Source organism: Falco peregrinus, chromosome Z (assembly GCF_023634155.1).
Source record: "Falco peregrinus isolate bFalPer1 chromosome Z, bFalPer1.pri, whole genome shotgun sequence".
Lineage (NCBI taxonomy): Eukaryota > Metazoa > Chordata > Aves > Falconiformes > Falconidae > Falco > Falco peregrinus.
In genome coordinates, this window is record NC_073739.1 from 60,611,939 (window position 1) to 60,635,942 (window position 24,004).

The following is a 24,004-nucleotide window of genomic DNA, read 5'->3' on the forward strand; positions in this document are numbered from 1 at the left end:
AAATATACGCAAACTGGAAGAAGGCTTAAAAAGAAAAAAAACCCCAACAGTGCAAATGTATTGATGGCAGGGAAAAAAAGGGAAAACAAAAAGGCACAAAATACCCAAACCATCTATAAATCTCAAACTGAGGGGCTGACTGGAGGACGGTTCAGCAGGATGTGCAGGAATACAGCTTGAGACAGAAAAGTCAAGAGCTAATCTGTGGAAGAAAGCTTGCCATGCTGTATCTCTACACTAGGTTAGACTGCTGTTGAGAAACACCACTCTAACGAGCACAAGAAGTTGTTTCCCCTTTTCCCCAAACACTTCAGTTCTTGAAGAATTTTCACCATGAAAAGGGTCACTTACAAAGATGGTAGGCAGTCTGATCATGAGTGCAATGTGTTGTACCACATGTTCCAAACAGTGATTAGACACTAAGAACATACAGTCATCCCGTGTCATCACGGAGGATAGGAATATGGATAAGGAGCCCTTCACATCTGGGATATCAAAGTGAACCAAGACCAAACAAACAGTAAGAGCAACAAGTTGCATTACACCCACCGGTGGTTTACTTGAAGTGTTTTTTACCTTAGTTTCCCAGAGCACTGTGCTCATAGTACGTCTGCCCACTCTGTTCTCTTCCCCTGTGTTACTCCTTCCTCCTCCCCTTTTAAACACCCCAGCTAGAGGAGACCGGTGTTGAAAACACAGGTAACCAAGCAAGCCTTTAGTGGAAGCAGGCAGCATACCCAACTGTTTCTTTGCATTACTGATCCCACCCCTTTCTACCTGCCCACCCTCAACAGGCTTAAGGGCTTACAAGTACCCAGCAAACTGAAGAGCCCAAACCTATCCCAGTATCATTGGGATTTTTGCTCCTAGACCACAAGAGGCCTGTGAGAAGGCTTCCCCCGGAACTGGCATTTAAGCGCTGGGCCAGTATGAGCATGCTCATGCAGTGCCAGGGCATCTTCCAAAACTGGCAATGCTTCAGGCACAGTATCCTCAGCAGAGCACTCACAACACACCCCAAGAAATCTAATTTTACCTTACTGCATTTACGCCACCAGTCTGAACGCTATCAACATCCCAAATTCTTTTGCAACACTGCAGGTTTCCAGGCAGCAAGCACCAGAGCCTGGCAGGTCACTGTGCCCCCTTGAGCACTGGCACCTCTCCACCACGCAACACTGGCTGCTGTGCTGTGGCAGAGCTACCTGCACAAGCCAAACTAACATGGCTCTGCATTTTCAAGTGAACACTTTCTTGTGCACCATTACAGCTCCCTGCTTTAATGTGCAAGACAGCATGGCAGTGGTATTTTTATCTACCTATTTGGCCTGTTCTTGATCAGAAAAAATTATGCTCTTTACTGCACAGAGTTCCCCCCAAACAACTCCAAATAATCCTTCTGCATCTGGAATATACTGATTTTATTTGAAGAAATATGGCAATCATCATGTTGATCAGGCCTTTAGGATTTATAACCACTCACAAGGTAGTACAGAATGAAGCAGCGTAACAAAACAAGAAGGACATACCATTGAGGAAAGTGTCCTGATCAGGAATGAAGAAGGCTCCTGAGCACATTGCTGCCAGAATTACAAGTTTAACAAGCCAGAATCTAGACAAGAGGACAGGAAAAAAATAAAATAATCTGGTTGTAGTAAGAATTAGAGGTCTTCAACAAATGTACCATAAGAAAACTCAATTTAAAACCCAACAAGACAAAAAAAAGTCTTTGATGACAGATAGCCACTTTAGTTAGTTTTCACTTGCCTAGATTACTCCTCACAAAAGCAGTAAAATCAGCTTTTGTTTCATTTTGGGTTTTTTGCCTAGTACTACACCCAACTGGAAATGAGGTAGCACAAACCTGTAAAGAGTAATTGGAAATTAAGCCATCAAACAGGTACTTACCCATTATGAATGTATGCTCGGCAGCTTTTGCTGCTGTTAATTTTGATGGTGAACAAGAAGAACAAAAAGAAAAAACAGGCCATTCCAAAACAGACTTTGTACACTGCAGAGTATCCCACCAACTTCTCACACGTCTCACCCGCCTGAATACCCTTGCACATCTGCTTGTAGAAGGGAATCTGAAAAGCACAACGTATTACAAGCTGTTAGATAGGACACAGGGCTCCTCATAACCAAGCATGTCTATGTCTATGTCCCACCAGCTTTTCACTGGCTTCATTTAACACCTTTCACTCTTGACAGGCTCCAGCCTGGAGTTAAGGGTTCAAGGGACATAAAGAAATGTATGCCATAAGGAACTGGAGTTTTCCAGAGCCTCCACTCTCAAGTCCTTCCAGATGCTTTGGGGTACAAGCCTACCTACCTTTCCTTCAGCTATACCTGCCCCTTACTGCTGATCTCCTCACCCGGGGGACCCTCTCCTCTCTTCCCATGCTTTACAGCAAAATACTTCAAGTGCTTCAGTAATCCATCTTACCTAACCATACGGCAGTTTTACTAGCTGAAGGGGCACGAATGGAGCTGCAGGGCAAGAAGCTCTGGTTCGTGCTGCCCTCAGTGAAAACGTGGACTGAAGCACACCCAAGCAGCACAGGGGCAGCCAGCCTCCCCCTCCTCTGTCACAGCCAACAAAAGCAAGCTGTGCCAGTTGCCCTGATTTTTTTTCTAAATTAACAGGAAGAATTCCACCCTTCTCTTGACTCATTAAATATTTGCCTTTGAGGCCTTGCTCTCGCCATGAGGGCAAAGCAAACAGAGGTACATTTTGGCTTCAGTTTTGCCAGGCAGACATGATGTTGGGTGCTCAAAAAAGCATGTCTGTGTGGCCAGGACCCAATTCTGTGGGGTGTCTCTGTGCAGACACTCTCCTTGCAGCCAGGGAGTCATTTAGCTGTGCCGAAGTACAGACATTTAATTAGAAAACCATAGTTTTCAAAGAAAGAAGGGCCTCTCTGTACACTCACAGCTCTCAGCTGAGGCTGGTGAGACCAGCTGAGCAACACATCAAACTTATCTGGAGCTGACTGCTCCTACCTGCACCAGGTAACTGGAGGAGAGAGAAGGCAATGTGTGCCAGGACACAACATGCACAAATAAATAACCTGGGCAAAGGAAACAGGAATCAGTCTTCAGAAAGCATTCAGCCAGGCCAGATTTTGCTTAGGAAAAACAGACATACAAAGATTGTGGGCAACACCATTCCTGAACACTTCCAAGAAATTAGCAAAGATAGGAGTCTCTCCTTCCTTCAGCAGGCAGGTCAGCACACAAAACCAGGACAGGGAAAGAACAAACAGGACCTGATAGCAAGCGATCAGGTAGCGTTCCCAGCTGGGTAAAAAGCCATCCAAGATGCAGGACACAAGGGCTAAACGTGACCGGCTGGCTTCTAGCCACCAGGCTCTGAAAGCCTTTCCCTCAGCAGGGTATGGCGCTTCCCACCCCATACCAGCAATCCAAACCAGTCAGGAGCTCAACAACCCTCCTAGCAGTTTCCCAAAAAGGGGAAATATTTTAGCAGCTCACAGCACCAAGTTGCTATGGTAAGGGTAGCAAACCTAACTACAGTACTGAGCTGATCCTAGGTGGGCTAGAACCAGAAAGGAGATGAAAAGCAGGTCTCAACACAGCTGCATGTTGTTACGAGAATGGATTCAATGTTACAAGAATGGGCCACTCTGAGATGGTCTTCCAGAAGGAACTCACAGATGAGTAGCCCCAGCGTAAGAAGCTGGACAGTAAAGAAGTAGCTGTGGCTAGCTCACATCCAAGAGTCTTTAGACAGCTCCTGAGAAATTGTCTGGAGCATCAGTGACACCCTTCCCAGGTGTGAAAGGCAATGAAACGTCAGACTTGGCAAAAGCACCAGCATTCAAAACAAGCAAATGGATTGACTGGAATAATTAAAGGGACCTATCAATGCACAGTGATGCTAGGGAAAGCAACTGGGCTATCAGCTGATGCTTTCCTGTTCTTTGCTTACAATAACCATCAGTCAGCAGAGATTAAAAAGAAGCATAATACTGAACTAACAATATTTCTGAGAAAATTAGGTATTTGTTTGATACAGGTGATAGCAGACCAAGGAGACAGATTTCTCTAAGAGCTGTACTTAGTACCAAGCAGCATTTTGCTTATGAGACCTACAGAACAAAACCAAAAATGCCATGGTACTTGATTAATTGACTAGCTAATTAAGAACAGCTAATTAATCTCTGGGCAACTGTTGATGGGTATCTTCTTTAATTGCATAGGTCTCTACAGAGATCTTGATGGGATTTTTGACCCTCTATGTTCTTTCCTCCATTTAGTAGTAATTTCCTTACAGATCTGGCTGAGAGAAAATGGATGGATTCATAAGAACAATAGCTCAGTTTGTGCCTACACAGCCACAAAGAGCTCAGCTATCACATAGTATGTGCAACACTATGCACCAGTAAGTGATGGCCACAGGAATAGTCCTGTGGGATTGAACACCCTTTTTGGAGACTTGCGATCCTGAAGGAACAAAACAAGAATAAAATCAAACTCTTGGGGACCCTGACAGATAATAAACATGAGCACAATGCTGGTGACAAAAGGCTGATGTAATGAAAAGGGTATGTTTTCATGACAGGATGGTCTATGGCTGGGAACAATTTATCAAGGCTTGTATGACTTCTTCACCGAAAGTTTAAAAAGACTGGTTGGTTTGTTTGGTTTTTTTAATTCTGTATCTCTGAAACACATTCAGCTGCTGAGCAGCCTGCCCAGCCTATGTGCTTTACTAGGCTTTCCATTTGCTGGGTAGTTTTGCCAGCTGTTAAAGGCACAGATTAGTTATCTGCCAAGTCTGACATAGTGAAATATCTACTTTTATACTGTTAAAAGCAACGTGAGTTAAATTCTTTGGCCTCTGAGTAGGGGATAAAGCATTCTTGCTGCAGAAACTCAGTATCCACTCAGATAATGTAAAGGCCTTTGTTGCTGCACAATAATGATGTTATCACAGCAAAGCTGGCAATTTTCCAAGTGCACTGAAACAAAACATTTTGAGATGATAGCAACATCTACAGAAACAGGGACAGACTACCCTGAACTTGCTTCCCCGTCACTGTGAGTTGCTGACACCTGAAATAAATGGAGTGAAAGAAGCAAGCCAACATGGCCACACCGCATCCAGGCTCCAGCTGGCAGGGGCTTAGCCACCTCTGAGCCTGGGTCTGTCTGTACCCAAAAGTGAATTCAGGAGCATGGGAAACAGCATCAGAGGGGGAATAGGAAAGAAGAAATGTGTAGAAATGGGCCTGCAGAGCCCAAAGGAGACTGTGTTTGTATGGACATACTCAACCAACAGAGGGAGAATGAGAATGTGGCAATGAACTTTGTTATGGAAATAGGGGAAGTATGAAAGAAAATCTGTGTAGAGGGGGAGACAAGGGCAAAAAAATGGGTACAAGAGCCTGTCCTGAGCAGCTGAGAAATGAAAACCAAAAAAACCCAATCAAACCAAAACATATGCCATCTTGCATCTATGGCTAAATTCTTATCAGAAATAGGCAATGGGCATCTGCACTTAAACTCATTTTTGGTAGCAAATGTGATTTTTAACATACTGTAATTAAGGGCCAAAATATAAACCTGGCTGGGGAAACAAGCCTGAAAGCATGCTCTGCCAGAACACGTAACAATCTAGAACTAAAACGCTTTGACACAACTGCACTGGTTTTTACTGGTGCTCATTTTCCTGAAAACATCTTTCTTATTTTCATTATTTGAATAGGACATGGAAATTTTCAGGGTAAACCCCCCAGTTTTGAAACAGCTTTAATATTAAAAATAAATCTAAAAAATAAACAAAAACACTACTTTGACAGATCAAAACAATACTCTCCCTTTTCTTCTCTGAATTATACTTTCAAAGCCTGTGAAACGCGAGTTTTGCTTCAACAGAACATTTCTGAGTAAAGTTGTACCTGTTTTTCAAAAAAAGAGAGTAACTGAAAAAAAGACATATAGATTGAGGCACAGAAGCACTTCTTCAAGTTGGGTTCTGCTTTGCTTCATTTTGGAACAGAGTCAAGTCTCTAAACAATTTTGTGTAAATGCATATTGGTCTTTTCTGTCCCCGTCGCTGAGGCTCTGACATCTTGATTGATGCTCTACCCCATCTTTTGCCTTGATACACAACCTTGTTCCTCTGAAATCTATTCTACACACTACTATCCAAATATTTTCCTGGTCAAAACCATCCACTCTTCCCTACCCCTCCATTGCCTCTTGCTTCTTCCCCAGAGATCAAACAAAAATGCCCTGGTTTCTTTGCACATTTTTCAGAATTTAATTCTTCGGTCCTCTTCCTCTTGGTGTCCCATGGGTGCAGAAACAGCTCAAGAGATGGGGAAAAACAGTGAAAACAACAGAGAAAAAAAATCTCTCCCAAAAGACCCTGTTCAATTGTTAAGGCTTGCCACAAAATACAACGTCCTCAAAACGCTGCAGGTTAGATTAGGAACCAAGGTTTTGAAACCATAATTAAATACTCCACAGGTAGCATGTCTTCCCACTGACACGGCTTCGTCCACCTGCCAACTTCGGTGAGGATGTGGATGGAAGCTGAGCTCCCTGGGACAGTGCTTCATTTTTCCAGCCATGTTGCAGGGCACAGACCAGTTCCCCAGCTCTGGGCTGGCACCTGCAAATTAGGAACTGAAAAATTGTCCTAAACATGTTTTACTTAACAGAATGCATGACCATGGGGATAGAGAAATACTGCAAAACAAATACAAATGTTTTTTAAAACTCTCTGTTCACGGTGTCCATAAGAGAGTCCATTTGCTGCTGTTCCCTCTCAAAATAATACCGAAGGACGAAGTGCTACAATAAATACTTTTAGAACTATTTTAGACTTGGGAATTTATAGCAAATAAACTAAAAAAAGCCTCTAACTGACAAGAGAGAGAGATCCCTTTCACGTAATTTCAGCAAAACATCAGTTAAAGCAGACAAATGGTTCCCTGACGAGATTATGGGTCCCTAAAGGACCACACTAAAATTTTAAATTTAATTTTAATACAAAAATTTTAACAATCTAATAGAAATTAATTAAAATTCTGTCTCCTCTCAAGGAAGAGTGGGTGAGGTCCTAGAAGCACCATGCGAAGTGTTTCCTTGTAATCTGGCTTCAGGACCTAGAAGTGCTTCACGGTCCAACCAAAAGCTAGGGAATCAGTAAGTGCCCAGCACTTTCAAAAGACAGTTCATCATTGGGAAGCTGAGACTGGTTAGTCTGAATAAACATTTTCAAGGTGCGCTCTGTTACAACTGCCCTGAATTAGCTTCAAGAGTCTTTGAACTCTTAAGCGCCCTGAACATAATTATTAAATTAGAGAGCAGATAAAGAAAGCCTACTCACAGATGGCCCATTTCCCATTTAAAGACATCAAGTGCTCTAAATGCAGGTGATTATCTTTCCACTTCACACTAACAGCTACTCTTTGTGCCATTTCTTCCCACACTGAGTTTTCAAGCCTATGAACTGGAAAAGAAATTTGGCAATACTGAAAAGCATGTTGTTGAAGGCTTCTTGAATCACTCTTCTGTTGGATAAAGAGCCAGTATTTTTTGTTAGGGATACAAGCTGCATTAAAACCACACTTCTGATGGAAAATGACTTTATGAAATTTGGACGTGAGCACATAATTTGTCTCCCACACACTTGAGTTCCTTGGGTTATTCACTTTATTGCCAAACTAAGCATCTAGTAAGTCAAAATAATTCCTGGCAAACAATTTCAGCACACACATGTTGAACAGTTTTTAGGTTGCAGCTCCCAGGCAAGCATCATGTCTGTCCTGGGTGCTCTTAGAAGGCTGTCAGCAGCTTCCAGTGACTGGTGGTAAGACAGTGGCACAAAGATGGCACTAGGATACTTCAAGCAAAGCACTATTATATGAAAGAAAATTAAGACAGAACATACAAGAAAGGTACAACAGGAAGAAAGAAAGGTCACTGGCAGCAGAACACAGAAACCTTCACACCAGCCTTGTCATAAGCCCACTGGTTCATCTGTGTTGCAGACCCAGGGTGCTACCACCAGCTTCTGGATCTGGGTTGCTGTGGAAGGAAGCGTTTCACAGACAACTGGATGTCAAGTGAAGAAGGTAAGGAGGGCATCAACTTTACCAGCAACTGGTTAAACGAGGAAACAGCCTTAACTGTGCACCCAGGAGCAGGTACTTCCTCTTGGCAGGGTCACACAAAACAACTAGATGCCTGCAGAGAAGGAATCCTTCTGAACCTCCAGGGCAAGCACATTCACAACCTCGATGCAGGTCTGATGCTGACTTTGGTGCAGAAACTTAATTTTTAAGAATTAAGCAATTCAGCCATTGTTGCCTCTACTTCAAAAAAAAGATTTCTTGTAGTTTGTAGAGAGTGAGAGAGAGGATTTGTGCTGCTGAGAGCAACTTGGGTGGCTTAAGAAACCAAACCAAAGATGTGGTACAACAGGTCTAGTGTATGACCACAAGCAAGCTGGCCAGCATTTAGCTTAGGGAAGTTATACTGAGACTCTGAAAAAAAATTGAGTTTTAAAATCTAGTTTTAGCCACAGATCCTTTCACGCTTTTGAAGCTTTTTAATTAAAAAGTCAATCAGAGATGTACAGTATCTGCTGTGGTTAGAGGCCATATGAACACAATGACTCAACACACTGAAGAAAACCCCTTGTACAGGATCTGTAGCATTGTGCATTGCAGGAGTCTGTCACACAGCACCAAGAACACAGGATAAAATCATAAATGCAGCACCTGAAGAGTTACTTTGTAATTTGCTGCTCCTGTACTAAACATGTTGCCAGAGACAAACTAAATGTCAGACTGAACCAATTTGCTCTACTGTAACTTGTTCCCTAACAACCTCTAGTGATATACCCACACAGCAAACCTTGGATGGGTTCACTGCAGCATGTTTATGCAGAATGAAAAAGGAGGAAGGCCGCTAGTCCTGTAATCATTGACTCTTCCTGTTGTGAAACACACTGGATGGGTGAGCAACTGACAGGAAGAGCCTGAGCACAGCAGATCATCCCATCTGGGTCTGGAAGTGGAAGAGGGAATTGACCGCCTATTCTGAGGGAGCACCCCTACATATCAAGGGCTGTGTAAGGAGCCCTGTTTCTTTCCAGGGGCAGCAGTGGGTTCATCCTCTTACTTACATGTGTTTTCATTTCGTTAGCTACTGTTGTTGACATCATGACGCAACAGATGATAGTCACGAGGATAAAGTAAAGCGCATACATGAAACGGGTGCTGGTTGACTGTTTTATCTTGGGGCAGCATTTGCAGCACAAGGAACAAGCAGCAGTACCGCAGCAGCAGGCCAACTGGAAAACAAGACAAAAACCACAAGTCATTCCATCACTGCCTTTAGGTTTCTATTGAAAAAGTCAGACAGGGAAGCTGGGAGATTTCCAGTAAAACACCAGAATTTCTTAAGTCTTCTCCTCCCAGCTGAGAAGCATTTAAGTGGAAGCAGACTGTCTTGTTTATCAAAAGTCAGTAAGTTTAAGCACATCAGTTTCTAGCTTTCCCACCCACTAAAGAATGAGAGTGAAGAGGATGAGGAGGAACTGTTTCCAATTTTTTAATTCCACTTTTTGCTGTCTCTGTGCAGCTCATGGTCCTGACATGTTTCACCCAGCAGAAAAGGCACTGCAATGATTAGGCTCTACCTATTTCTTGCAATACACTCTCCACGCTCAGCAATGAAAAAACAAATCTGCACAAGATGACACAGACTCCAAAACTATTTGCTTCTAACATACACACAAAACTATTTTATTAAGACAAGCTGAAAGTTTTGTTTCAAAACAAGCTGTACAATCCATTTCAAGTCACCAGAACCATACTGTTCTTTTTTAAGGTGCCCTTTCTGGTACAAACACAAACAAACAAACTTTCCTACAGAACTTTTTATGGTGCTAAAGACTTAAGAGTAAATTAAAGAAGGGACGGAAAACTGTTTAAGCCACACTTTGGGACAGTTGTCCTGAAGGCTTTATAAACAGACAACAGCTATAAAAAAACCCAAACTCAAACCAACAAATATGAAACTACGTTAACAGTTCTAGATATTTTGGACAGTAGAGAAAGAATATGGAAATACTTGGCTTACTGCAAACAAGGCAAAAGACAGCTGAGCTTGAAGGACCCCAAATACAATAGCACCATCTTGAATTGAAGAAAGTCAGAGAAGAAATGCAACTTCACAGTTATCTAGAGACACACTCTAGTTGTTGAGAAGTTGAAAGCGGTGATTCCACATGCAAGATAGCAAGGCAAAAACCCCCACAGCTGCAAGGAAAATAATACTAGATCAATTTTAGCTGATACCGTCTCCAATGTTTAAACGTTACTAGAGATGGGATTCCTTGCGTATTCCTTCCTTCCTGCAGCTGAGGGTCCACCAAGATAAAAACGAAGCAGAAAGCACATAATTTCCTTATTCCACAGGAAGAAAGGTACTGAATAAACCCTGAAAGGGATCAGGCTTGATGCTTATTATTGCCTTGCTGTGAATAGTATGATTAACTTTCAAAGAGGATGAATTCACCTCCCCTGCCTTCTACTTCTAGGAAAGTCACATATAAAAATATACATAGAAGCCATATTTTTATACATATGGTAGCACAGTCCTTTGCCAGGCCCCTCCTTGCAATAACCAGCAGCTTCACATGGCTCCCATGCTTAACCCAGCAGCTGTAGCCATATGGATTTTTGGACATCGGCAGGTAGCCAGGAGCAGGGAACCATCTTCCAGGTCTCACTGCTGCCAACCCAGAGCAACTTCACCCCTCAGCATTCACATTTTTGAGGGGCTCCCTGCGGCTAGTGTGTAGCACAGGCGTGGTGTGCTGCCAGTGCCAGGGACTCGAGCACACCGAAGCAGCTTTCTCCCAGTGTTTCCTCTGGCCTCAGAGGAGCTGCGGGGTAGTAGTTCAAAGGACACACTTGCAAGCAGTTGTACAAGATGGATGGCTTTTTTTAGCCCTTGCCAGAGGATTAAAACTGCAGAAGGGCCACATTTGAGTTGTCCAGGCAAACTTCACTACCTTGCATGTGCCTTCAGGCACCAAACCACCACCCGCCATCTCCCTCCCAGCACACTTCTTCTGCCAGCATCAATGACCGTCCAACCCAGATAAGGGGGTTTCACATGTGTTTGCAGACACACACATCTGATATAACTCCACAGAGCCTCACAACCATACTTGCTGATCAGAGCCCCAAATAATTTTGAAGTACCTTGAAAAGACTCCCAGCTTAAAATTTTCTTGCCTTGACTATCTGCTGCAACACTCAAGCTCAAGCTTTTCCCTTTAGCCCCACAGAAAGGGCGTAGCGTAGCTTGCCTCACTTGACAACAGCTTTTCAGTTTGCAGAAGACATAAAATGGAGACAGTCCAGCCTGGCTCCCATACTGCCCTTCTCTCAGTTCACCGCTGGATCTCACACCAGAGGAGACGGGGCCTCAAAGCATGCAGCTGCTAAAACTGCTGCTGCTGCAAAACAGAAATCCTCCCCAAAACACACAAAGCTCCAACTGTGGCAAATAAACAGAATAGGCTCATGTTGGCACCAAAGCTGGAAATTAAAAATACTACGTGCATAAGCACATCATGTAAGTATACTTTCAAAATAGAAGGCAGTGGTGGCTGAATGGCAATTCTATTTTTTATATGTAGTGAAATTAAATTAACTTTTACAGCATCAATATATGCCCAAGAAGTAAGGAATCTATGGCAAGTTACCGATTCAGCAAACAAATACAATAGTAACATTTCCAAACAAAAACATACCAGACAAGTATAATCCATCCCCTTCAGAATTATGGAAAAAAAACAGAAAAGATTAAGACTAAAGGTCCTTTCAATCTGTGTCAGCCAGATCCAGCGTACCCATGATGAACTCCAACTGGAGGCCCCACTCACCGTAACATTAAAAACTATAGTATAGAAGTAAAAAGGTATGTAGCTTTGGCATTTGTAAGGGGAACAACATTTTCCTAAGCCAGGTGCTAGATAGCTCTGCCAGTGAAATCTCATCTGTATCCAGCAACGTGTCTGCTATTCCAGTCATGGGGATTCCTGGAGCTGCTACTTAAAGCAACAAATACTTAAATGGAATATATAAGTCATTTATGCATTGCTCTACATTACTTTGAGAGATTTTAATGACAGTTTTTAATACCTATACCCTATAAATTGGCAATATTTGTGAAAAATACCGGCGTCTCCATCTTTTTTCAGATGCACTCCTTTAAGCACTCTGAATGGCCATGGAAACCATAAAAAGTTGGTTAGGTTATTCAGTCACAGTGACAGATTCAGTGGTTTGGGGGTTTTTTTTTGCTGGGGTTGTTTTTTTTTTTTTCTTCCCCTTTTTAAAACTCTGGTTATGACTAACTACATTCCAGAGTGGGCCACAATGAAATAGGTGTTACCTAAAAATAAATGAAAACAGTCTTTGTCCCAAAGAGTAAGACTTGCCACAACACGACCCAAGAGGTTTCAAAGATGTTATCTTTGGGTGACAGACTTCAAAGCCCACATATATAATGAATTCTCTGTGAAAAGGATGCCGTCTACATGCAGCTAAACTATGCAGTCTCTCTGATGCCACACGCTTTACCGCAGGCATGGCCCATCTCACCTCACCTCCACCTTCTGACTGTAGCGAGGGTCTGGCCAGGGGCTCAGGACCCACTGGTGCAGAACTGTAAGCCAGTAACAAATTCTTCCCACATTAAAAAACTGGGCTGTGAAAAAACAGATAGCAATGTCATAAATCTTTTACAGATTTTGCTGACCATTAACAAAAGCTCCTCCAAAGGACGCATTCTGCAGAAGGAAGGACACTGTGTGGTTTTCAGGACAGAGACAACCCAGACAACCCAATCTGTGATCGCCGGCAGCAGGCAGGCCTTGAAAATCCTTGTCTGTACCTTCAAAGCTCCCTCAAAGTCCTAGGATCCTTCCAAGCCCAGGGTTCCCAAGAGCCCAGCGCAACAGCATCCTAAAGCAAGGCTGCTCTGGCCGGAGTTCGTCATGCTGCAGCAAGCCTTTCTCATCCAAAGGCTCCCACAAGTCAGGCAGCAAACGCAGCCACCCAGGCTCTAGCTTTGCATATCCTCACCAGGTGAACACCACGCTCTGACAATAATTACAAGCGCTACACAAATATTTATGCTTTCCGCAAATACTTATGATCAACTGGCCCCCTCATGCTAACCCACCACGACGTCAGGCCTCCACACAGTAGACGGGCTGCCTGCTCTGCTTGGTGCTGCTCCTGCAGCTCTCAGGGAGGGTGCAGCGCCCGCCTGCCCGAGACCCCAAACCAGGAAAGCCTAGCACACCCGAAAACAGACTGGCCCGTAATTTGAACTGCCTGGACGATGGCTGACTTGCGTGGTTTCACAACAGCAGCTGTGGAAAGCTGGGTGGGAAATTTTTCTGTTAAAAAACATTCAAAGCACTGTTTCACAGACATTTCTTCTGGTAGCCAGGCTGGCCTAGCAGCCACAGGGCCCCTCCGCCTTTCTCCTCTGCAGGCCACTCACTCCCACCCTGGCACCAGCACCTCAGCAGCCCTGACAGTTTTTTGCTGCTGGGGGCGGCCAAATAAAGCAACCTGCTGGCTGAAAAACAAAGGGGGTGCGGGCGGTGGGGGGTGTGTGCAGAAAAGATGACATATCAGTCCTTCTCAGCTGCTGATTTATTATGCAACAGCAGAAACAGTTACCATGTCAAGTGAGGGCACAGTGCACAGGCAAGAGGGAAGAGCAGAGGTGAATGTCTCACAACAGTTCCACATGCTCTGACCCTTCTCTGCACAGATGTTTCAGGGGCATTTTCCTACCACCTTGTTTGATTTGAGTGCAGTAGGTTCCTGCCAATGCATAGGAACAACAGTTTTTACATCCACAGGGTCAGGAGCATAAGCAAGCAGTCTATTAACAGCCCTAGGTCCCATGCAAACCACTTTTCCAAGTACAGGCAGGCCTGGACATATTTGCATACTCCCATCTTATGCCAGCCCGGAGAGCACCTATGGTTTACAAGAATTACAGGTTAACAAAACAGGGTAAAAGCAGGCTTACCAACTTGTGCACATGCTATTAACTCCCTACAGTGAACACTCCACCAACATACACTTAACATCTGCCACACACGCAAGCCTTGATTTTTGCAAGCTGTGATCCAACCTGATAAATCGGTGGAATGAGGTATGATGGTAACATTAAGCACACACACAAGTATTTACATACAAGACTAAGAAATAAAGTGAACATGTCCTGCCTACTGGATATGTAGAGACAGTGTCATTTTTAGAAGGTATTTTCCACAGATGTTTCCAAAAATATCTCAAATGTCTTAGAAAATATTTTGCGCAGCCATTAACACAAAGTGAGGAGTTTCAGGATCGCTGCCTAAAATAACCTATGCTATTTTAAAAGTATAAAAACCATAGGGAAGTATCAAGCTTATCACAACAAAGCACTCTTCCTTTTGGGAGACTTCAGCAGAAATCACAAAAATCAAAGGGAAGAAGAGCACATTGGGGAAAAAAAAAAGAAAGCTGCATATTTAAATGAAACAAAGACTAAGCAGCATTTCATCTCTTCCCTCCTAACTGACTGCCTGGCTGGAGCGGCCAGGGAGACTGCATGCCTTCCAGCCTGTCCACAGAGCACAGGAATGTGCCTGCTGAATCTTCTTTTCACTGGGGCCCACAGCAGCTTAGTTTTTCATGCACTGCTTGATTACTTGACTACCGGCATTATCTGGGCCATAAGATTCGCAGATAATGCAGCCACTGAGCTGTTAACAGCAATGTCTATCAAAAACGCCCAAACATCTACTCTCACACACAGCATCCTTGCAGTCTGGGAGAGCAAAGCACCTAGCCCAGCACGAATAACACCCTGAAGCAGCTATATACCTGCCCTTGGAGTTTTAGCTTGAGGAAAGAGCATCTAGCAAGCCAACCATTTTGTTAGTGCACTGGTTCATGAAAACAACAGATGCCTGATGCCAGGTGTCCCAACTGTTAGCAGTTGGGTTCAGACTATTATTGAAAATCCCTGCTATTATGCATGCATATTTTGCAAAGGTTTCTTCAGCTAGTGGCACGATTACACAGTGGTTTGTCCCTGTGAATTAACTAAATTAACCAAAGAAGCTTTATTTTGTCTTTTGTCTGACTTAACTGGCTTTTGATTGCTTCTTCTTTAATATTCAGACTCTCCATATGGCGTAAGCCAAGAGGTTTTGTGACCTGAACAGCATACCAGTTCATCAACTCATGACCTGTTTTTGGGAACACACCTCACACTGCAAACTGCAAAATTAAAATTAACTTCAGAGAAAACTCACGCAAGCCTAGATGCTGCCTGCACCATGGGGCAGAACTGCCATATAGCCCCAAGCAGCTCAAAACCTAGGCAAGAAAGCAGCATCTAGGACAGCTACGCCAAGAGCCAAAACACAGGCAAGCTGCTGCCAGGTACCCATACAGCTGGAGTTAAGCTGAACTGGGGGATAATTAGCTTCTGTCTCCATGTTCAAACATTACTAAGTGGTGACTCAGCTCAACATTAGAAAATAATGTCACTGCAAAATGTCTAACTTTAAACAGCCTAGCTGCTCTTCTCCAGATGATTTTGGAAAACTTAAGACAATTGTTTAGTCTGACCTGATTCTCACAAGTGTACCACATCACCCAGCTTCCCAGTATTACAGTTATTTTCCATTAGCATAGACCATCTGGATTTGACAGCAGTATGAGTGGACTGTCTGTCCCTCTGGTTACTTACATATATCATTAAAAACAGAGACCACCACCTGCCTTCTGATTTATCTGCTACAGTTCCCAGGTGCTAGTTCTTGCTGAGGCTTTCTTCACCAGCTTAGAAAGCCTTTTAATTAGCTGTTCTTTTCTCCCCACTCATCAAAGAACAAACCCAAGCCATTTACCCTCAATCTCATTTGAAGGCTGTAAGATTTTTCATCCCAGCACCTAACTTGTTTGGGTTTTTTCCCCCTGCATCCCCTCAAGTTTCCCCAGTCCCTCCCACAAAATCACAGCAGCAGCCCAACTGCAAAGCAAACCAGCAAGCCACTTCACTCCTTTCCCCAGCATGTAGGCTAAAATATCCTCTTTTTGCTTTACTAACCTTTTGTTAGAAGATAGAATAGGTCACTATAACCTTTTTGAATGTGGAGCTGTGGCCTTCTGTGGTGAGAAAAGGAGGTTTGAGGAAAGTAATAAATAAGAGAATCAAGGCCTGCTCCTAGAGATAACAAGAACAAGGCTATAAATTAAAACAAACCAGCTTAAGAGCAACATAATTGCATAACCCTCTAGAAGACCCCTTGTGAGCATGTGTGGGCCCTGAGGTCAACTAGCGGACACAGTGATGAAGACTATGGATCACCACTAGAGACCCCTAAAAGACCACTGGCTCATTTCATGGCACATGCACAGTGTATTAACAGGAATCAGTATATGTATGATGATACTGGGAAGCATCATGAGTATGCAAATGGTTTAATGAATATGCAGAACTTGAACACTACATAACCTATGTGATTTCAGGCAATGAGCACACTCATCTTTGTGAAACTATTCGCATGTGTGCCCAGCGCTGCAATAAAGAATGCGTGCTTTCTAAAACTCAAAAATGAGTCTTACAGAGTTTCTCTGCCAGCTTTTACAGTACAAGCATGCACCCAAAGAGGGGGCGAGATTTCCCCACAGCACCCTACACTGAAGGAGCAACCTGCCTCCCATGCACACGTTGCACAGGCAACCTGGCAGTACTTCAGAGGTGGATTTTATCTGCACTGGGGTCCGGGCATCTGGGTTACATCACCTTCAACAGTACTCTCCGCTCCACCAGTCCTTACATCATGCCTGTGCAATTTTGGGAGCAATTTTAAACATACTCTCAGGACACTGATTAAAATAGGCCACTGTTTTCTTCAGTGACCTGATCCTGAAGCTTCTTTCCATTGATCCCTTGACAATCTTCATGGACAGCAACCTCCGCTGGGCGACAGGTTTGACTGTCCTTTCCTATCATTTCGTATTTCACAGTTTTCTCATCTGCAGGTCATTCCGGCTCATGCTGCAGTGACTTCCTTGCCTTTCACAGCAGAGGAGCTATGAACAGAGAAGCTGGAAGACAGAAGACAGATCAGCAATGGCAAAATCTGACAATTTGAGGCCATCACTTCATACAGCAAGCAGATTTTCTCCAGGTTAGCTTTGATGTTCAAGACCAGGACTCCAAAGGTAGAATGGCACACAGGCGCAATGTGGTGCATCACCAGGGACAGAGAACCAAGTACAGGGCAGCAACTGCGTAAGTCTGTGTACCACTGGAGCGAAGAAGCAGTTAAAATGAAATTTCTGTATCCACTGACTTAAAAACATGTAGCTGTAACAGCTGTTTTACTTTTTTTTTTTTTTGGGGGGGGGGGGGGGGGGAGGGAAGGGGAGGGGAGACATTACAAAGCGACAAAAGCCAATAAAAGGTTCCAGTTTAGATCAGTGTCACAACAGCCACCTTCACACATTTCCAGATTAGCCGGTTCCAAATGTAGCCTGCTCACACATCTCCCCCTTGCTTACTTCTTGATGACCATTTTTAAATACAATGACACTCAATAAGTATCTTGAATAGTATTCCCGAACTGCAGGTTTGTCAGTGACATAAAAAGCCATGGAAAAAAAAACACCACATGAGACAGGTCTCTTCAGAAAACATTAAGAATGGCTCCTGTTAAAACTCAGTGCAAGAAATGACAGGTTAAAAAATATGTCAATATTTGGATGAGTCCTACTGGACAGAAAGTGGTGCAAAACTTTCCATTTTCAGACTGCGTACATTTATATGTTTAAATACTTGAGCATATGCCATTTCTAATTGCTGGGAGTTCCTATCACTAAACTCCAAACAGCATCCCAGCATAGTTATTGCTAATTAAAATGACGAGATTGCTAGGTGTGTCAGGGCTCCCTTCAAAATAAAGGTGGAGACGCCTCCCCCCCACCCCCACTCCACATGCTGTCATGAGTAAATGCTACAGCCCGCCCAGCTCCGGCTGGTTCAGTCCCTCGCTGCCTCACGCATAGCTCATGCTGATGTTGAAGCCTCTCTCTTGGGCGACCTGAACAATGCAGTAGGTCAAATTCAAGTCAGCAGAATGGTCGATCACAGCCTAAAAATCTAGGAGGCTAGATATTTAATATGCCAAAACATATTAAAGCCCACACAGTTGAGCAAGAAGTGGAAGTACCATGAACTCAGGTATGAGAAGGACCCTGGAAGCTACCTAAGGTCCAAGCATCTTCACATGGCTACGCTGAGAACACCACATCGAAGCTGAGAACAGCCTTAGCATGTGTTTGGGATGACAGCAGTCATCAGCTCCAGACCAGATCTGTAGTCATAGCTCAGGCTTTCATTCAACTGCTCCTGGCAACATGTATGCCTTGCACCCACAACTGTGAATGCATCCACTGTAATGAGTCTCAGTAATGGAAAAAACATCCTGGAATACCTACACTGGCAAAAACTGAAATAATAGCTGCAGTAGGACTTATATCCTTCCACAGAGAAGTATCCCCTTACCCTTAAAAGTGAAGGTTAAAAGAATAAAGAAGGCAGCAATGGGAAATCAAGCAGGAATAAGAAAGATGGTCTTCTACCTGGAATGAAAAAGGGTATCTTCTGCCTCTTATGCAGTGCCAAGGGAAGGATTCCAACCTAGCAATGCAAGGGTCAAATGACACAACACTTATGATGTCTAGCTATGCATTCAAATCCCTGTTATCTTACTGTTGTCAACATAACCGTTCACCCAGTGTGCAAGAGCCAATTGACACAAAGAGTATGTGTTTCTTTATTACAGATTTGTGCAAAGCTGGGGGCTAAGTGGTATTCCACAAAGCAAGCCCAAAGCCCAGGAGAACAAGAAAAGTATTCATATAGCCCAGTTACGCATGTGTATTTTACAAACTCTGCCTAAAAGATACCATCAGCAATTAGTTATGCATGGTAGTTTTCTACTGGTCTATGGCTTTGTCTTTTTACAAGAGTAAATAGTACACAGTGTATTTTCAATTTACTACCCACATCTGAGGGAGGGTGGCAGAGGTGAGTCTGTTCTTCCTTGAGTCAGTCAGTGGTCATGATCTCCCCCGCTGCCTTTCTCTTTCCCTTAGTTACAGTCTCATTCTGCTGAATTCTTGTCTTTGTTGCAATTAATTGGCTGTTGGCACCTCCTGGGGCAAAATGTTCCCCTTGCTAGTCTCGTAGTTCTCCTTCAAGGGCACAGTCATTAATCCAAAGTTACAGATAAATGACCAACCTAACTTCACTAATTTCACGTTGACAACAATAAAATAATGAGGATTAAACGCATAGCTAGATATCACTTAGAGGATCTCACTGTCTTTTGGTTGCTTTTCCCTCCCTTTCTAATCGCTTCTGAATGCAGCAGCAAATTTTATTCAGCTACGGCAGACAGATGGGGGCCTCAAAGATACTATGTTCTTACAAAATCCTTGAAAATAGGCAAAAGATTTAGCAGAGGAAAGTCACCTCTCAACCCTGAGCAAGAAAAAGGCTGCATCACAAGTTCAGTACTTACTAGAAAGGGAATTGATGTAAGATACCAAACTCAATGGACAAAGCTGCAGAAAACCAGGCTTTGCTACTTCAGTTGTGCAGGCAATCACCCGTTTAAAACAAAAACTCCACGTTTTGCCAAGCAAGAAGAAAAGTCCTTCCCCAGTCACTTTTTCCTAACTGTATTTAATGGAGTACACTACAGTACTCCACATCAGAACTCAGATAGCTAGTTTCCCCTTCGATCATGATTAGTAAGTGGTGGCAGAAGCGTGCAAAGGTAGCTGTGAGAGGGGGTAAGACACACAGCTAAATTTATCTTATTTTAACTGACCAGCTCAGGTTAAACACAACAAACCAAACCCCTCTCACCCACCTGCAGAAGGAGAGACGTGTTTTGGGGAACACCTTGTGGAGCAGAGCCAGGAACACCACTGGCACCATCCCATAGTGCTGCAGTGCATCACCCCACACAAATGCCCCAGCAATGCCCTGGCTCCCTCAGAGGACACAAACCTGGACAAAGATGACAGAGCCACCCTTTTCACCGTGTAATGAAAAGAGCAGACAACGAGGGCAGGATTGCAAGCCCCCTTCTCGACCTACAGATGCAAACAAGCAGTGCCAGAGAGGCAGGCAGCCCCAGCGCGCACAGGGGGCTTCCCTACCCTGCCCCAGAAGCCAGCAGTCTTAAGATTGGCTGAGGCCAACCTTATAAATAAAGTTGTTGTTTTTTTTTTTAAACCCCTACTAGAATTAGAAGTCTAAGCATAAAATGAAAATCCAATACTCCAACTTGCAGCACATCTTACTGCATTTACTACATAATATGATTTCTAAGTGCAGAACAGTATTAAAGAAAGCACTCAAGACTTAACGGACCTACAAAAATAGCTTTATAAGCTTGAACAACTACCAGTTCTAGCTGAAAAATCTATCTTCTTGAACAACCCAGCTACAATATACTGCCCCCCAAAACCTGATGTTAACTATCTAAATTACATTTATTTAACTCTGGAGAAAAACATATTCATTTTAATAAAGATTTTCCGCAACAGCTGCTTTTCTTAACCATGATCTCAACTTTATTCTCTTGAGAATAACTACTGAAGAAAAGCCAAATGTAAAATCCTGTTTCCTGTCAGTTTAAGCAGATGTTTTTATGTAATCAAAAGCATTGTGGAGGCCAGGCCCAAGCCAAACTGTATTCTCACTGCATTCTCAAAATAGGTCTACCAACGAAACACTAGAAAAAGAAACATTTAGCAAGCTTATTACAGCTCAGAAACCTAAAAATCACAATTCTCTTCAAAACATGGTTGTGTGTCACTCAATAAAAACCAACTGCAGAAACTAAAGTTTATAAATGACCCAAGTTCCTTGAAAGCAAGTTCCCAGGGTTGACTAGGCAAGGATACAAGTCACACAGTAATGTTAATTAAGATTATTGAAAATAATTTTTGAGTGCAAAATCAGCATAACCAAAGTACACTGAAGTTTGGCAGCTTGCCGCTGTATCCTATAACTACAGGAATCTGGGCTGTGAAACCTGAATGCATTTATTCTGACAGGCACCATCAAGTAGACGGTTAGCACAGTTTGACCCAATACCAAAAAGTACTGATCACTCATCGTCTTACTTCACACCAGGAAAATTTGCTGGTGTTACGAATGAAGAAAAAATAGATAGTCAAATGACAGTTTTATATCAATGACAGTTTTATATCAACTACAGACATCCACGCATGATAAGACAGCTCAGAAGCACAATACCAAAGTTCTCAGTCAGGTCTAGGAAAACAGAACCACAGAAACGGAGAGGTAGATAAAAGATATACACACAGGGCAAAACCACTACATACAAAAAAACCCTACCCCACGGGGTATCAAACCCATTAAACTAGTATATTTTAGGGAAAAAGGAGGGACCCAACATAAGCATTGTTTTTCACAACTCATATGAAGTTCCACCTTTCCTCAAGCACACCATCTCTGTTTCTGGAGAAGGGCTAACTTCATCTTCAGGGGAACATTTAAGAAAAGGCCAAATTCCTTCTCAATCTTCCAGCTTGATTAACGGTACCCACAAAATGCCTAAGGAAGTTCTGTTGAAGAGAGAAAGAACTTCCATCCCCTTGTTTTTTCTTGTGTATCAATCATGTTAAACAAACATCCCTTCATTAAGGTTGGACTAAATCAAGTTGTGAATGGAAAGATTATTTTTCCTTCAAAAAAAGTTGCACTGCATGCTATTGAAACATGATTTATGTCATTTATCATCTTAGCCTATAAAAAAGTTTATCCACACTAGGTTTGCTGGTATAACTCCAGCAATTTGCCATATTTAGCAGATAAGTCTTACATCAAAAATAGTGCTTGAGCCAGCAGAATACATCTCCTCAGGGTATTGCATAATTTTAGCGTGATGACTGCATCTACTTTAGGGCTTTTGCTTTGGCTCCAACATCACTAAGGAGTTCAGTCTATTTACAGACTCCAAACTGACACATCATTGTCAATAAAACATTACTATCAGATATTACTGCATGGGGTAGGAACAGTGGCTTCAAGAATGTCTCAAAGTCACGCTAATGCCATGTCATTCACCACACGAGTCTCACAATAGTTTCATCCTCTCTTGGTATTACATTACCTCCCTCAGGAGCTACACCAAAAAAAGCAACGCAAACGCAGACGTCCATGAAGCACTTCAGTAACAGCACCTACTAACTTTACTGAACTGCTCCAAAACTTTTTTCACACACTGCCAAAACCTAGGCGAAGCAGCAGTCAGGGAGGCCCCCTGCTTTAAGGTCACTTAGCAAATGCAGCTACTGCGTCCCCCATGACCACCCAGGGCTGTTCGGCAAGGCACAGGGGAGCCGGCGGCACACGGGTGCGTGCAGGCACGCTTAGCAAGCCTCCCAGCCCACTGCAGGCCGAAAGAACCACAATGTAGATGACCAAACCTAGCCCAGGATTTCAATCGTCAGGCCAGGGCTGAGATTTTTCCCCAGGTCGTTCAGACAAAAGCAAGAGAATAATCAGATGCCAAGGGTGGGCAGAGTGGCCAAAGAAGAAGTATCGATAGAATCTGGACTATACGGACATGTTTAAATACGTGGAACAACAAGAATAAGCTCTCTGGTTAGTCTGTTGCAGGCAGGACAAGTAGGAATTGGTTTCTATTGCAGAAGTGGAGACTTGGAAAAATTAAAGCGTCTGGGGGAGGTGCGGGCTAACACCACGCTAGAGACAGCTGGTAAGAACAGGAGTCCTTCTCCGAGTGCAGCCGAGGAGCTCCGGCCAGGGCCCTGCAACCACTCCTCTCCTCCAAGTCCACGGACCCTCGCCCGCCAGAGCCCCTTCAGCCAAGGGAGCAGGTGCACCGCGGTGGGATGCGGAGCGCCGATCCCTCACCTCGTGGATGCTCAAAGGTGCCGCACCACCCTCCATCACCACTTGCTCTCATCTGTCACTTCCTCCACCAGCACCTGCACCTGCTGAACCCCTCCACCGGCCACACGTACAGCGACAGGAGCGCCAGGCAGCCAGCAACCGAGACGAGTTCAGACCGTTCCACTTCTCATACCCCGGGGTGTCATCTCCCCGCCACCAGGCGCCAGCGGCGACGCTCCCCCCGCCCCCCGCAGCTCCCGCTGGTCCGTGGCGCCCTCGGGAGCCGCTTCTGGCGCTGCCGGCCCTCGGCAAGGCTGCCCCGGCGGGCCGCCCACAGCCCAGCGCCCGTCCGCGGCCCGCACACGCCCGGGGAGGCCGGCAGCCCCCCGCCTTCCCCCCGGAGCGCCCGGGCGGCTCACCCGGGGCACGCCGCCAGCACGCCGCCTCAAACCCCACGGAGCCCGGCTTCGGCGACAGACGCCCCCGCAGCGCTGCTGCTGCTGGAAGGCGCCGGCTCCCCGCGGGCGGACGGCGCTGCGGCCGAGGGGCAGCGCAGGGACGCGGCTCCCCGGCCCCTCGCTCCCCGTGCCGGAGCCCCCGGCCTGACCCCCAGCGCCGTCTCCCGATGGATCCTTCCGTCCGCCGCAGCGGGGGTTGCGGGGGCGGCACCCCCCCGCCCCGCACACCTGCCGGCCTCCCCGCGCCCCCCAGCCCCCTACCTGGCCGGCGCAGCAGGGCGCGGACATGCCGGCGGCGCGGCGCGGCCTGGCTCCCTCGCTGCCTCCCTCATGCGGGAGCGGGCAGGGCTGGGACGGGACGGGACGGGGCGGCCGGGGCGGGGCGGGGCCGGGCGGGGCCGGGCCGGGCCGGGCAGCGCGGGGGGCGCCGCTGCGGGAGGAGCCGCACCGCACCGCCCCTGCCCGCCGCCGGCCGCGACGCGCTCGGCCCGGCGCCG

At 44.9% G+C, this 24,004-nt stretch overlaps 1 protein-coding gene across 2 annotated transcripts in view; it reads right to left on the minus strand.

Moving 5' to 3' along the window:
* SERINC5 (serine incorporator 5) overlaps positions 1-23,925 on the minus strand; it is a 43,965-nt gene extending 20,040 nt beyond the window's left edge. The window contains exons 1-4 of one of the 2 annotated variants that reach the window (XM_055790769.1): positions 23,769-23,925; positions 9,167-9,334; positions 1,909-2,087; positions 1,530-1,612 (exon numbers count right to left, since the gene is read on the minus strand). In XM_055790769.1, the coding sequence (XP_055646744.1) occupies positions 1,530-1,612; positions 1,909-2,087; positions 9,167-9,334; positions 23,769-23,795 (457 nt within the window). In that variant the 5' untranslated portion in view covers positions 23,796-23,925. The remainder of the gene's footprint in view (positions 1-1,529; positions 1,613-1,908; positions 2,088-9,166; positions 9,335-23,768) is intronic. The other variant, XM_055790770.1, reaches the window with a different exon arrangement.
* Positions 23,926-24,004: the final 79 nt, after the last annotated feature.